Genomic DNA, 15,966 nt, shown 5'->3' on the forward strand with positions numbered 1-15,966 from the left:
TAAATAATACAATAACATAATTTATATTTATATTTAAATTTATGATTTAATGATTATAGTTTAGGGTTTCATATTTATAGGGTAGGATAAAACTATGGTATAAAGTTTATGCATTTAGTTTTTTTTTTGTTATTTAGTGTGATAATTTAAAATTTTCTCTCATGTGTATTATTTTTGTCTTAAAAAAGTTTTTAGTGTTATCTATGAGATTTATCCTTCAAAATATCGATATTATTGTGCATTTGTTTTTCTTGAAACATATAACAACTACTCCATCTACATGATGGAACATTCAGTAACTAAAAATTTAAACTAGAGAAAACATTTCTATATATTTTTATTACATGAACTTTCAGACCTTTGGTCCAAAATTTTATTTGGCCAGTGATGAGAAGTTAAACATACAAGCATGAGGGTCGAACTTGTCGACATTTACACAAAGCACTCCTTGCTAACGACAAGATCATCTACCATGCATTTGGTATTATTTATATATTTTTATATATGTTCTACTCAATAGTTGATCTTAGAGCAAACTTTCCTGACCTCACCATCAACGTCTGTCTTTACCTCAATGGAACTCATCTTAACCATAGCTTGACCAAACTCCTTATCAAACCTTAACCCTAACAAACCTCTAATAGTACTCGCATACTTCCTCACCACGTCATTTGTCTCGGAGTCCGACCAAAGCCGTTGGTCCGACTCCAAAATGCCGTTACCGTCTCGTAGGTTCTTGAAGAAGCTTACATCGAATTTTGATGGACTGCCAATGTCAAGAGCAACACGTTTTGATGGGTCTCCGTTGGGAGGACAAAGAGTCTTGAGCTGCGTAAGAAACGATGGGCTTATGGTTGGGTCCGAGTTTCCCGTCACCGTGTAGTTGTATAAACGGTAACGGAAAAAGAGACAGTCCGTTTGTCCTATTGTATGTGCACCTGCATGACCTCATAATTGTGTTATCAATTTATTAACATCAGATCTTAATGAAAAAAAAGAAATTTATATAATTATTTTCGTACTACGTATAGATAAGTGATATTAGTAATTAAACTCCCAAAATATTTATAAGTTATGTACATAAACATATACTCTATAATTGTTAAAATGAAAATACTTTTATATATAAGTACAATATATAAATATCCGGGAAAGAAAGATATATATAGAGATAAATATACATACCTAGTAGAGTAACTAGATCATGAGCATCCAGCCCTTTAGCTTCGAACTTTTGCTTTTGAACAGCAACGGAGTCAAATGGTGAAGGTAGATTCGATGCTTCCGATGCCAGCGAAATTCTACCGTCTTTACGACCCGTTGGAACTCGCCAGCTTGGTCCAGAACTCTGTTACCATACGTAATCAATACAAAAAATCTTCTTAAGAAATAATCAAAACCCTAAAATTAGGTTTAGTAAACTTGCGTACCAAGTCAACAGCGTCACGAGCAGCAAGTGCAAGTATATCTGCACATGACACAACTCCTGGGCACTCTAACTCGAGTTGTGCTTTCGCATCATCTATCACTTCGAACCCTCTAAGACCACCATTAGCTAGAGCGGCTTGCTCCGCTTTTTTTCCTTTGATTAAAACCGATCCATCACAACCCTAAATAGGTCAAATTTCAACTTATCAGTTTGACTTGTATAATTAAATTATGATCAAAGGAGATTGTGATTAAATAAGTATTAGAACCTGGACAAAACAGTCATGGAAATGAAGCCTAAGCAAGCCAGGAGAGATGGTGGGATCAGAATCAAAGTGAGATTCAACAGTGGATCTTACTATGGACTCAGCTCTTGGACATGAAGATGAATAATAACCATTTTTTAAAGACTGGCTTCTCACTTCTTTTCCCAATACCAACACTATTATCATCACAAAACAATAGTTGCCTAAGTACACTCCCATATTTTTCTCTCTTTAAATTTCTGTGATCGGTGAAAATACAATGATGTTTATGCACCACCGTAGATTAGTGTATATATACACACATTCATACGCCAGCCTTTGTCTGAATGGAACCGTAGTGCCTTTCTTTTCCCTTTGTTTATTATTTGTATTGGTATATACACTTGGTTGCCACTATGATGAGTTAATGGGTTTAGATTAAATATTAATTTTCAAAACAATTTTACGTGGGAATTTTATCATGTCTACGAGTTTCGTGCTAATCAACGTCATTTTCAAACTGGTTTTAAAATACGCCGTTTCAAAACATATGTGGTTTGTTTGGTATACACACACCTTCATGATCTCAGCGTAGAATGCATGGTGGACAGTATTAGTTGATTGACTCTTCTTCAAGTGTGTTTATTCTATTGAAAAGAATTCATGTGATGGTGTTGAGTTCCGTTCACTATATATGATATATAATTATGTCTAAACATGTAAAACATGCGTTATTGGGTAGCTACAAAAACATATAAGATTTATTTTTCAGTTGTGAGAGTAAACCTAGAAGAGCCAATGAAGAACACCATTTTATAGAAAGACAATAATTTATCGATATTGTTTTTGTGTTACTCTGCTTTGTTTCTACGACAGGCTTTAGCCTGAGCCTTCTATTTCGTACTTCGACACTTTCTTCTGGTTGGTACAAGATCCCATCTCTCCGTTCTTCAGACAAGTCAGCACATACAGAACATTACTTCAGTTCCTTGTACAAACCTAATATATAGCAATGTATTCTTTTTGTTAACATGTTGTCAAATAGTACTCCGGGAAACTTGTTGACCGTCATGGCAAAATTTTCAAAGAAAATGTATCATCATCCAATGTCTGGATAATCCACAACAAGATTACAAATCGATACCATTATAAGTCTATGTCAATTGTTTCTCCGCCTTCTTCCTCTTCGTTGCTACTGCTTGTCCAAAGCTTGATGGTACGGTCATGTGATCAGTTAGCAGGCATAGCATTCAAGCTTCATTTCCACAGCTCGCCCATAAAGCTTAGAACTTCAATAGCGATCAGGAGATTTATCGAGGAAGGGATTGTAGGCTTACCTTGAGTCTCCGAATCACGTTACTCTCGTCGATACCCAGAAGCTAAAGCAGAGACTTTTGAATCGAAAGAAGCTTGAGAGGGAGTAGCAAAACAGAGAAGAAGCGAAAAGTTGAATCAGAAAATAAACTTCTTTTAAACGGGCTGACCCGTGCTGGACCCGGATTCATTCAATTGGGCCTTTCTGATGGGCTTTCCGTTTATATTGTTCATACACGCATGGGGGTATTCACTTCGGCATATACACTATCTAACGTCTAAAACTTCCATGATTCATGTGTAGTAGTAGCTTTAAAAATCAGTTTGTATATTTTTATATGTTGTTTTCTTTTCTTATCTTAATGCAGCCAATCTTGTAGAGTGTAGTCAAAAGGCCTTTTGAATATCAAATATGTAAAGCCTTAATCCTAGCTAGTTATAGTCCAATTTTTATTTTATTTTTATATACTTGTCACTTGTTCTATATATTGTTTTGCTTCTAGTTAAGAAAATCCATTTTTCTATTAATCCACTCAGGAGTCATCCTCTTCAAAATTGATATGGATAACATTTTATTTACTCCATGCCCGAAACCATAACATAACCGTTTTAGCAAACAAAAAAAACATAACATAACCATTTTTTTTACCATAACATAACCATGCATAACATGTAACTTTAGTTCTGTTCCGAACGGCATTTGATCATGTGACCTCTCACCTTTTAGATCATCTCGAATGTAATTCTTTTTTTATCTTTAAAATAGAGGAACTCTATAACATAATCTTTTTTTTATTACCATAACATAACCATACATAACATGTAACTTCAGTTCTGTTCCAAATGGCATTTGATTATGTGGCCTCTCACCTTTTAAATCATCTCGAATGTATTTTGCTATTTTTACCTTTAAAATCGAAAAACTCTATAATAAGGGTGGAATTTGTTCCAATATATATCTCTAAAACAACAATCTTTAATTATAGAGTAAAAAATAGAAAATTGCTATTTATTCTCCTATTTATAGAGGAAAATAACACTTTTGATTATAAAAGAATAAATAGAGTTGGTCTGGAACAATTTCACCTTTAGCGCTATTACAAAGATGAAAATAATAATGGATCATGGAGATGCTGTAACCTTTGACTAGGATGCTTTTCTAGTTGAGTTGACCACATTTGGTTTTTTTCCTAGTGCATTTATGTTTTCTCTTTTCATACAAATTCACGGGTTTTATTGTTTCTGAATAGACATGATTCTCTTACAAGTATGAGTACTTGAAGAAAACGTTTTTAGCCTCTCTACCATGTTTCAATAGATTATCTGATTCAGGCAATATTTTAGCATAGTTCTGAAAAGTACGTGACATACAAAAAGTCACAGTTCGGGCTTTATACCTTACTGCTCCTGATTTACTTTCACTCACTTTTTTCCCCTTCTTCTCCACAGTATTAGTTTCTTCTGATGTCTCAAAAGTTGCCCAACCCCACAATCTTTTTTCTCATACATTATCGTTAGTTTTTTGGTGAGTGGTAACTATCAGTCAACTGCGTCGGTCAAAGATATTGATCCTACCGTATCATATTAGTATCCACGTGGCGCATGCCGAGACATGGCTTAGAGGAGGGGCCTTACTGCATACGGCTCGTGACTTTGTTTTCTACTAAAGTGGTTCCACTTTGTTTGAGACTTTCAAGCTCAGCCATTGAGATAATAGACTTGATGGTTCCTCTTCTTCTACTTCAATTCTGGTTCCTAGACTTTGTCTGCTCAATTTCTAAGTCTTTTAGATGTCTTTTCGCGTTATCTTAAGTCCTTTTCTTACTCATGTTACTTACTTACTTTCTATATAGTGCAGTGGGTGAGGAATTGGCTCCACTTACCACGTGAAGAGAGCTTGATAAGATAATTTCCTTTTCTATGTTCTATAACCCTCAATATAGACACATTACTCACTTGTCGCTATCGTTTGAAATACTTGGGACTTGATGCTTGATCAGTCATTGTTTTCAAAGACTTACCTTCACTCTCATATAAGATTTTAAAGATTCACTAGTTCATTGAACTTAATAGCACATAGGCTCTATACTCTGAATCTTGTTAATCAAATTGACTCATTTATTTCTCTCAGGTTTCAATAAATCACTCAAAACATATCTTCTTGAATGTCCCTACACCGTCAGATATTGTTCTACGAGGTAATTATTATTCCTTTTACTAATATTTCCTCATTTTTACTGTTATAGTTTGTGTCCACTAACACACGAGCTTAGCTTTAAATTCTTCGTTCACATATGATCATTGTTTTTAATTTAATTTAATAGTTTTTCTTGACCTTAATTATAGACAAAACTTGTTATATGGGGTGTAACATTATGCCTCTGAAATGATTGTGTTACAAACTTTATGCAAATGCTTATCTTTCCCCATATTATTCAATGGGGTCCAAAGGAAACTGATTTGTCACAAACTGATTTACTCTCTAAGACATTGAAAACAGTTCCTGAGTTGTTGCAGGAGACTCTCTAATGGTGCTTCTCTGTAGAGATGTAGCTTTCCTAGTGATGTACAAGTTTCTCAACTCTTGAAGTTGCGCGTGCCGAAGATAGTCATTGTCATGAACCTAAGGGATCATTTGGCCTTAGGCTCGCTTCATTTCCATTTCAAACCTCTTTTTTCTCTTTGCATTCAAAATTATGTATATATAAAAACCAAACTAGGCAGTACTACATAAATGTCAAAGTTCTCTCTTTATTAGTAATAATAGACGTTATGGTATCTCTGGGAAGCTCATAACGACAAATTATTCATAAGAATTGAGAGGGATCCAGTTCTGACTAGTCATGCCGAATAAAAATGTCAAGCTTAGTTCTCAGCAAATGCAACAGCTACTATAGCGACATAACCACAATATATTAACTAGATTTTGACAAGCGCATCCGCGCTGATGCATTTTTTAAAAATATGATGTTATTTGTTTTTATGTCATTATTTAGGGTTGGGTAAAAAACTCGAATTCGAAGAACCGAACCGATCTCAATCCAAATAAGTAGTACCAAATCCAAACCGAAATTGATTAAATATCCGATTATTCAAAATTTTGGTATTTGAAGAACTGAAACCTAATTTGATCCGAATCGAAATATTTTGGGTATCTAAAATTGATTTATATACTTATATATATTAATTATTTTTAGATTTAATATATGTAAAACATCCAGAATATATATGATACTTTTAAGTTCGTTTAAATACTTGAAAATATATACAAATAATCAAACATAAATATCTAAAATAGTTAAAATATATTCAAAACTCCAAAAATACTTAAATAATTATTAATTCTTTATCCAAATATTTAAACCAAACCAATTTATATGTTAAGGTAGGTACTCTGACATATGTTATTCAAATTTATATGTAATATCTTCTATTGTTTATAGACTTTTTTAAAATTAAAGCGTATAATAAATTTTAAATTTTTTAAAATAATTTAAATTGGTTATCCAAATCCGAACCGAATCCTTAAAGATCTGAACTGAACATGAAATTCCAAACATACTCGAAACGAACCCGAACGCCCACCCCTAATCACTATTATATATCCTATATGTGTCATCATAGGTTACAAAAATATGTGTTATCATATAATTAATTGTATTTTATACGTACCATCAAATAAGTAATCTTATAATTAAAAATATTTTATACGTATAATCCTATAAATAGTCACATATATTATTTTTAAAAAATTTTAATGTGAAATATAAAAACCATAATTTAAGTTGATGTTTGAAATTGGGCTTTGTATTTTATTTTTCTTATGTATATTGAAAACATTTTTATAATGGTTATTGGAAAATATGTTAGTAAATATCAATTTTTGAATATATGTATATTTTTAATGAATTTTTGATATAAATTAATTTTAAGAGAATTTGTACTCCCTACACACCACTTTTTCCCTATTTGCACTTCATACTCTATATCCCTCCAATTTTCTTCCCCCCAACATTACCATTTTCCCCCCATTCAATGATATCCCACCTTTGTTAGTATATTTAGCTAATTTACTCTAATTTTAAACTATTATTTTGATTTGAATATGTATATCAAATAACATAAGCCTATTATTTTTTTATATAATATAATAGACTTCCAATTTTTTTAATAGCATAAGCCCACTATTTTTTTTTCTAACTTAGTGCTATCCATGTTTTCAAACATCATTATATTTATTTTTTTACTACTATTCATGTTTCCAAACAAATACTAAAGATACTTCTACTTTAATAAGATGGATGATTAACAAGCTGTATGCTAGAGAACATATGTTTGGTGGATGGCTTTTAAACTCTTACATTGTGATTCAGTGGTTATGGTTGGGTCTGGAAAGATATGTTTGAAAATTTCAGCTAATAAGTACAAGAAATCTATGAAGACAAGAGACCTATTTGCATTCCAAGTTAAAAGTACTAATTTGGATAATAGAAAGTATGCTACTTCATTATACCTATCAAAATTTTGGATTGGATTACAAGGACTTGATCACTATGATTACATAACCTTAGAATTTACCAAAATTTTCGCAAAAGTGAAAGAGATAGTAGCACTACAAAAAAGATTTCAATCATTTAAGATTTCATAAAAAATTTTGAGTCCATAATGAAAATGATAATTCATTAGATAGAACTGTAAATTGTTTTCATAAGAAACTTTTTCGTTAATTGTTTTATTCTGGTATAACTATCCAGACCACCACTTATTTGAATAATAGAATGAAATTTTTGATTGTAAAAGAAGAAGAAGACATTTTGGGTTAAAATCTAAAGAATTTTGAAATCTATTAGGACAACTAAGTAATTAAAACGCTGTATCTATTTAGTTTGACTAGTGTGATTAAACCAATATGATTTAGGAAGGAATTATGCCAAATTTACATTGAAATTTTACCTCTTCGGATCCAAATATATATAGTTTCCAACGGGAGAAAAAAAACATAATAAGATGAAAAATGGGGTTTATTTTAATCATGTTTTGACAAGCCAGCCATCTTTTTTAGATCTCTTCCATATCTAGTTAGAGTAAACTTTATTTTTAGATATTTTTTTATTTTATTTATTAAAAAACTGATACGTCATCAATTTTTACCTATTCAGGTCAAATTTTTGATTTGATGAGTAAGTAAGTTAAATTGAATGTTTTTGTGATGTTAGGTTGAAAGTTTAAAGTGTTAGTCGAAAACTTTGAAGAGTTAAGGTGTTAAGAATTCTAATTTAAAGATTTTTATGCATTTTCCCAAAAAAAGAGAAAAGTATATAAAAGAAAGGCTAATTGACTGTATAACAAAAGCCTACGAAATATCTACTTGATATTTAGGTTGTCCAAAAAGTTAATTTGTGAAGACAATAGTATTCCTTAATTTCTCTTCTATTTCTCAAAAATATATATATTGTAATTCTATGCTTATGTAATTTTCATTTCATTTTGGTGTGCTTGTGATTCCCGGCCCTTCCATTAGTTTTTTGTTTGGTTTTTTACTAATCCACATTTCTACTTCTCTTTTAGTTGACAAAACTAATTTGTTTCCGTTCCACTCATTTAGTATATACTAATAGATTAGAATAAAATAGTGTTTTATTTTGAAAATCCAAAATCATTTATCGCTACAAAATTAAGTTATAACCCCAAACCCAAAAACTTATAGACAAAAAAACAATAAAATATATTTATATTTTTATGTTTCATATAAAAATGGAATGGTATATAAATATATTTTAATTACATTATGGTTTATAAAAGAAATACTTACGTCTTAACAATTGTGATTATTTTTTGGTGAAATGTTAAATTTATATTAAGAAGAAAAAAAAGGTTTATGTACATAAAGAATCATATGAATATAACTAGCTACTGAAATTTTTGCTCTAAACAAGCGTCACTTAAACCATCTTTGAAGTAGTCTCGGAAGCTTGGGTTTCTCAAAGTAGCGAGTGGACATGATCATGTTCCTGACTGTCTTCTCAATAAGTGTAGACAGTTGAGTCACTGACTTTAGCTTCCATGTGTGCCTCCTATCATTTCTTTCCTTCCATATATGTAGCAGAATGTAGTTTGAAACACAAAACTCAACAATATAACGGAAAGCTTTTCGTATATGTGAAAAGAGAAAAACAATGGAAAATTACCACAAATACCACATTCATAATATCACTTTTCATGTTTACACTAATTATTTTTACCTTTACTTTTAACGAATGGTAAAATACATTTATACTAATCTAGACTTAGGGTTTAGAGTTAAGGGGCGGAGTAGGGTTTTTTGAATATGAAATTTAGGATTCTAATAAATATATAAATAAATAATTAAAAATATTTAAAAAATTGTTTCAAACATAATTTTCAATTTTCAAAATGAAAATTTGAAAAAAAAAATTCGAAAAAGATAAAAAAAATTCGAATTTGAAAAGGTATAATTTGAAAACATAAAAAGTTTTATTTTTTTTATTTTTTTATTTAGATAATGATTTATTATATATATATAGAGAATAAATGTATAAGAGTCTTTTACCACTTAATGAAGAATATATTTTTGAAAATGTCCCTTTAGTGGTGGTAAAGATGAAAGTGGTACCATGAAAGTGGTAAACATGAAATTTTCTCAAAAATAATTGTGATTATTCATTTTGAAGATTTTGAATCTGTTTTAAAAATCTTAAAATATGGTATATGTGAAACATATTTTTCAGAAAATCCTGATTTTTTAATCTATTTTTTCTTATAAATTGGATATAAGTAAAATGAAAGGGAATAAACTAGAATTAAAAAAAAAGTAAAAAGAAGAAAAAGTTGTGTATATATTTGTATATGTCAAAGGCCAACTTGTAATTAGTATATTTTATACACAAAATGTTCTAACCCATTTTTATGATTGCTTGTTCAATTTTGGTAAGTTTCTTGGCTATTCAAATTAATTCCCCATACAGAAAAGTTCTAATTAAGCAAAATACAAATGTTTAGTTGATAGTTGATATTTTTAAGTCTTAACTAGTAATTGTTTAAGATTATTTTGGTATATTATAATTTCTTATAAATGATGACCATATATTATGTATAATTTGTATACAGATATTTGAAGCTTATGGCCCTTGTTTTAGACATGATTGTTAAACTAGCTACATGAATTCTAAGTATAGGTTGTACCATGAGATTCTAGTTAATTAATTACGCGTGGAGTTTTATTTCATGATATTGCAATACATATGTTTTGCAAAAAAAAAAAGTAAAATAAGAAACAATACATTTGATTTTGTTTTTCTTGTATAAGCTTTTAATACAAAGCACCAACAAAGCCCGTAACTCCGTATATAAAATTCTTTGATACATCATACATATTTTTACTTGTGGGTAAAAAACCGCTCAGGCATTATAATATCTGCGTTGGAATATGCCGTGTAAACCTTAGATTGTTCATCTATAAACATAGTCTATAAATAAACGTACCATCACAGTTTCAAAACTCTTTTATTTCATGTGGATATACGCTTGGAAATTGGATTCACAGCCACAGCCCTGATACGAAGATATGTATTTTCATATAAACATAATATAATAGCTAGCTAATCCTCTACAAGACGAGAAAAAGGTGATTAGATGTATAATCTGGTGCTTTGGACATAAACCACATAATTTATTATTAATATATGAAAGCTTTCTTTTGTTCACTGAATTGGTCTTCTTTTGGTTTCCTGATCCTCCAACAAAACAATCGAATGATATAGTTTTTTTGCCTTAAATATATTATTAAGAAGACAGGAACATGAGTGCTACGTTTATATAACAATTTTAAAAAATGATCGTTAACAAATCTTGATGAATAGTTCTCGCTCTGAGAAAAAGTTTATGTGCAATATAGTTGTTGTTGATTACTCCTATGGGCTAAATACAATGCCTAAATAGCTCCGAAAAAACTAATCATACGGCCTATCACCTATGTGTTAATACACACCTAAGTCGCAAATCGTGGATCATGATAATATGACTAACAAATTAAATAAAGGTTTCAGTTAGTTCGAAACAATTATTTTGGGCTTACATTTTTGTACTGGGAATAAATAATAATAAGAATAATAATAATAATAATAATAATAATAATAATTATTATTATTATTAGTGTTTTCTTAATGCAATTATAATAATTTTCTTTGTAAAACCATTAGAATTTTTTTTTTTTTGGTAATCATGTTAAAACCATTAGAATATGTTTTATGATCAATACAATAGCTTTGTATCTACATGTAACATAAATACAACGATAACACATACCCCCCAAAAAGGTTAGAGATTAGATTCTTAACTTAAGTGTGATTTCAGACTTATTAGTTGTGAAAAAAAAACTTTTAAGTTTGTGAGCCTAAGAAGAACGATTGTTTGCTAGCATTTACGTTTGCAGTTTAGTGTATATATATTTCTTATATATTATTTGAGAAGCATTACAACATTTTTTTGTAGCCACGTATTATCAATATATAGAATGATTCTTAAAATCCTTAGAGAAATATGTTGGTCCATCTAAATATATAATAAATTTTTTATTAAACTAACCATAAATACATTATTAATGTGATTTATTATTTCCTTAAATAAAATTACGGAATTTCCTAACGTGACTAAAGTATATATATGACAATTAATGATTTTGAATAATAAAGATTTAATAAAAATAAGTGTATCTTATATCATATTTGTATAATTTTAAACTATTAAAATAAATTAAACAACCATATTAACCATATAATAAAAATGAAACTTTTTCTTTATATGTTATATTTTAAATTTTTAAAAACGAGTATAAACTACCAAAGCTGTTAAAAGTCTCCTATTCAAATTTTGTGATCCATGATTTAATTTTTTTGTTATGACATGATACAAATGATTAAAAAATCATATAAGTCGAAAGTCTCATTAAATAAGTATTAAAATAAAGATATGTTTATATATATATATATATATATTATTTTAAATTAAATTACATGCCATATAAAAAATGCATAAATATCTTAATTTTGATATTTACTTTGGACAATTTTTTTGATGAAAAATTTGAAAAAATATTATAAATTACTTAAACTATTAATTTTACAGTGAAAATTTTGTTATCAGTAACTTAATTTTTCTGCTATAACAAATACAAATGATAAAAAAACATATAAGTAGAAAGCATCATTTAATAAATATTAATATTAAAATATACTATATATATATTACTATCACTTAAATTTAATTCTTTACCGTATCAAATAGAAAAAAATATTTTTTAGATTAATAAACTTTTATTTATATCTTCGCACCAATTTAATTATATAAGTAATAGTTAGTGACTTCTTAATTATTCAATATATATTTATTATTTCATAATATGTTAGAAACATATAATATATAAAATAAAATATATATATAAAATAATATATATATATAATGTTCATTCCGCGCAAGGCGCGGATCTTAACCTAGTTTATTATAATTTTGTTTCAAAAATATTTATTAATAGAAGCCACAACTTTAAGAAAGTGTAGCAAGTTTCGTCTTGTTCCTTATTCTTTTCCCACTCGTTTGTAAATAAACCCTCAATTTTTTAATAAAGTTTACATTACAAATAAAAAACTACGTTTAGACCAATCGATGCGTAAAAACAAAACACAATCTTATAAATTTGTCCTTGGGTTTATGCAAGGTATGGCCATTGGCAAATGAGACTCATTCCTGAAAACAAATCTTTGATATTTAAATCAAACTATTATAAGATTTTTTCTCTTTAATGAACTGTGGCAAACATTTGAATGTATATTCTATACAACTTGAGAAAGAAAGTTTAAATGAAAAGTGATATAGTGAATGTCGCGAACATTTTGAGCTAAACTCTAGTAGGCTAAAACACATTCATTAATAGACAAACTGATTTGTTTTCTTCCCTTAAATAGACACATAATTTGTTTTCTTACCCTAAATAGTAAATAGATAACTTTATACAAGTAAAAAGCATATGTTGAAGATTTGCTTGGAGGATCTCTTTGCATTAATTAACCCCCAAAACAATTGATATCAGAAATAAAAGGAGCTCATATGGTCTAGAAACTACATACGAGTATATAGGCGATTGGTAAGTAAATTTCAAACTTAAAAATGAAACTGGAGGAGAAAGAAGACATAGTTTTCTGAAACAAAAGAAAGAAAATAACCCATCACTGCAGAAAAAGGTATCTCTATAATAATTGAAGACAAGAGAAACCTAATGTCAACGAACTAGCCAATGAGCCCAACTCCCCCTCAACATTCTATCTTGGGACCATTTCTCTCTTTTTCTAGTATCAACAAGTTGAAACTGAGATATCTATTTATCTATTATGGTGTAATACTTATGGATCTTAGATGGTAATTTGGCATATTTCGACTTACTATCCAATTTATGCGATGCTTTTTAGAATGCCAAAAAAAAGAGATGGAAATTGAGATTCATGTATCACATAAGAGTAATGATTAAATACGTTTGTGGAGTCTAACCTTATTTTTTTGCGGCAATGGTGGTGGTTTAATATCATATTGGGCGCATCATGATGCCATTTAAACAGTCTTAATGCCCCAACTATCTTTTTATTGCAATCTTCACGGCGATTTACCTGTGGAATTATTATAAATGAAACTTTTGAGTGGAAAGTGACACTACGTTGAGACCTGCAAAAACTCGACAAGGCCTAAATAAACAACTAAAAAGAATTCACCCACAGAACAATAAACCTTTACAAAGAAAAAACCAACAGCTTAGTGCCACTAAGTTGATAAAATGTTCAATAATGTTGCTGTACGGAAATGGACTCACTTGGGGTCTACTGAATTGCATGCTGTTCTTTGATAATGCATTGATCCTCTAGAACAAGAAATAGGAGAATATAGCACTCATATCTAAATAAAAACAGCTTGATGTATTCATGATACTGACCTGTTAAGCCTAACATGAAGAGAGGCTTGTGCCACTAGACTAAAATGCTCTGATATGCATACGTTTAAACACAGAAGAAAGAGTTTCTTATATGTGCAGCAAAACAAAATTTCTGTTGGAGGCAGGGGCGGATGCATAAAAATATTTTGTAGGGAGAAAAATTAAAATTATTTAAAGTACTATGGATAAAATAAAAAAACATTTTGAAATTATTTTTACATAGAATTTTGAAAAAAGTATTGGGGGCAGTTGCCTCCTCTTAGGTAACGTGGGGGAGCCACTGGTTGGAGGTAATCTCGCCCAAATCAAAGAAATGTGCTCGATGCACAAGTCCCAGGCCCGCTTCGATTAAAGGCAAATCCCTTGAAGCGTACAATAGTGATGTAGGCGCGAGGCTGACACGAGCAAGACCACTGGCGCAGAGGCATATCTGATAACCTACAAAGTAGGAATGATACAGTCTTCAAGCATTGAATATCTTTGGGACGGGTCCTCATCGAATATATATGATCTTATGGAATCAGAAATAAATATATGACGTCGTCAACAAGGAAGACAAATTGTCTTCTCGTCGTATTTGGAGTGTCGTTTCATTTATAAAAGGAAGCCTCATTCAACGATGGGAGAATCCAGCTTTTCTCCGCAAAGCACTTAGAGAGGGATTCTATAAAGATAAAAACTCAAATCCAAAATTCTCCTATAGTCTTTATATTTTGAGTCTGATTCGTTAGCGAGCGAGCTACATTGTTAACCTTCTTTCATTTATGTAATCAAACCGATTTACTTCTGATAAACGAGATTTCTTACATAGTTTGTTTCTAATTAACTCATTAAACACTTAGAAGAATTCTTCTTCAGCAGTTTCTTTTGTATAATTGTCCACTACATAGACCAATGTTTGTGAGCTATGCAAAAAAAAAGGGGGTGAATTAGCCAATGCCCCCAATAATTGGGACAGTGTAATCATGAATATATAAAAGAATATAATAAAGCAAATAGAATGTAACACTGCTCCATGAAGAAAAAAAGAGATTCAAAAAGGAATAATAATGCTTAGACCACTGGTTTTAATTGCACACAAGTCACATAAGACAGATACACGACGAAGGGTAGTTATTCACTGCAAATCTATTGACATAATTGGCTACTGTAAACTTTTTGTTTCATAGACTCGTTGAGTCATTATATCCTACGACTATATTTGTTTGATGCCACTTGATATTACTATAAAGAAAGTTAAAAAGATGAACCTATCAGTGTACAACACTTCTGTTCAAATGAGCAAACAAAATCAATTAATAAATTTATTCGCGGTGCCTCCTTTGTTCAAACTGTCACTCGACTACCCACATTACAGTATTGTTCAGCCTTTGCCTCCGACTGTGTATGCAAGGCCCCTACATTATTCATTCACACAACAAAAAGAACATGACGCATACGATTTGAAGACACAACACATACCCACAAAGTCAACACTATACATATCTTTGTTGCAAGTACCACACTAGTATTGGTTTTTCAACTTATCTCTATAAACCATCCTTTTTAATATGATAACTTTGAGTAAAGAGCACATATCACAACTAAGATTTAATTACTCTTGAAAAAAAATTATGACAAGGCCTTACTTGGTATGTGAGGACCACCATTAACAACAGAAGACTAGAATCTTTTATATGCCCACTTCAATATATCATGCTGAAACTTATGGCAAGCGAAGGTACACATGAAATGCACCATGGGAACATTGATATGCTACAAGATTATTATTTTCTACTAATAATCTGGAACTAAAAAATTCTTGGTTACATAATGTGTTTCAAACAGCTCTGCTGCATCCATCCTGAAAGGAATGGTAGCCAATGTTGATGTTTGGTCCTAAGGGGTAACTTAGTTCCAAACTTAATAGTCAAACACAAAAACTGCAAGAGCTGACAAGATAAACTGATGCAAAAATGGTCCAATATGCATGATCCAATGAGG

General features: G+C 30.3%; 1 protein-coding gene across 1 annotated transcript; it reads right to left on the reverse strand.

The window, feature by feature from the left end:
• Positions 1–183: 183 nt before the first annotated feature.
• On the reverse strand, positions 184–6,267 carry LOC103857984 (peroxidase 25). Its single transcript, XM_009135246.2, has 4 exons — positions 1,698–6,267; positions 1,431–1,610; positions 1,186–1,348; positions 184–938 (listed from the first exon to the last, which is right to left on the reverse strand). Exons 1-4 carry the CDS (start codon positions 1,911–1,913, stop codon positions 514–516), a joined length of 984 nt encoding a protein of 327 aa, XP_009133494.1. The 5' UTR covers positions 1,914–6,267; the 3' UTR covers positions 184–513.
• Positions 6,268–15,966: the final 9,699 nt, after the last annotated feature.

This window comes from Brassica rapa, chromosome A03 (genome assembly GCF_000309985.2).
Source record: "Brassica rapa cultivar Chiifu-401-42 chromosome A03, CAAS_Brap_v3.01, whole genome shotgun sequence".
NCBI lineage: Eukaryota > Viridiplantae > Streptophyta > Magnoliopsida > Brassicales > Brassicaceae > Brassica > Brassica rapa.

Coding starts and splice junctions, on each gene's coding strand:
- LOC103857984 (XM_009135246.2), bottom strand. CDS start 1,913: ATGGGAGTGTACTTAGGCAACTATTGTTTTGTGATGATAATAGTGTTG. Junction 1,611..1,697: donor TCCATGACTGTTTTGTCCAG/GTTCTAATACTT, acceptor TGACCTATTTAG/GGTTGTGATGGATCGGTTTT. Junction 1,349..1,430: donor CTCGTGACGCTGTTGACTTG/GTACGCAAGTTT, acceptor GTATGGTAACAG/AGTTCTGGACCAAGCTGGCG.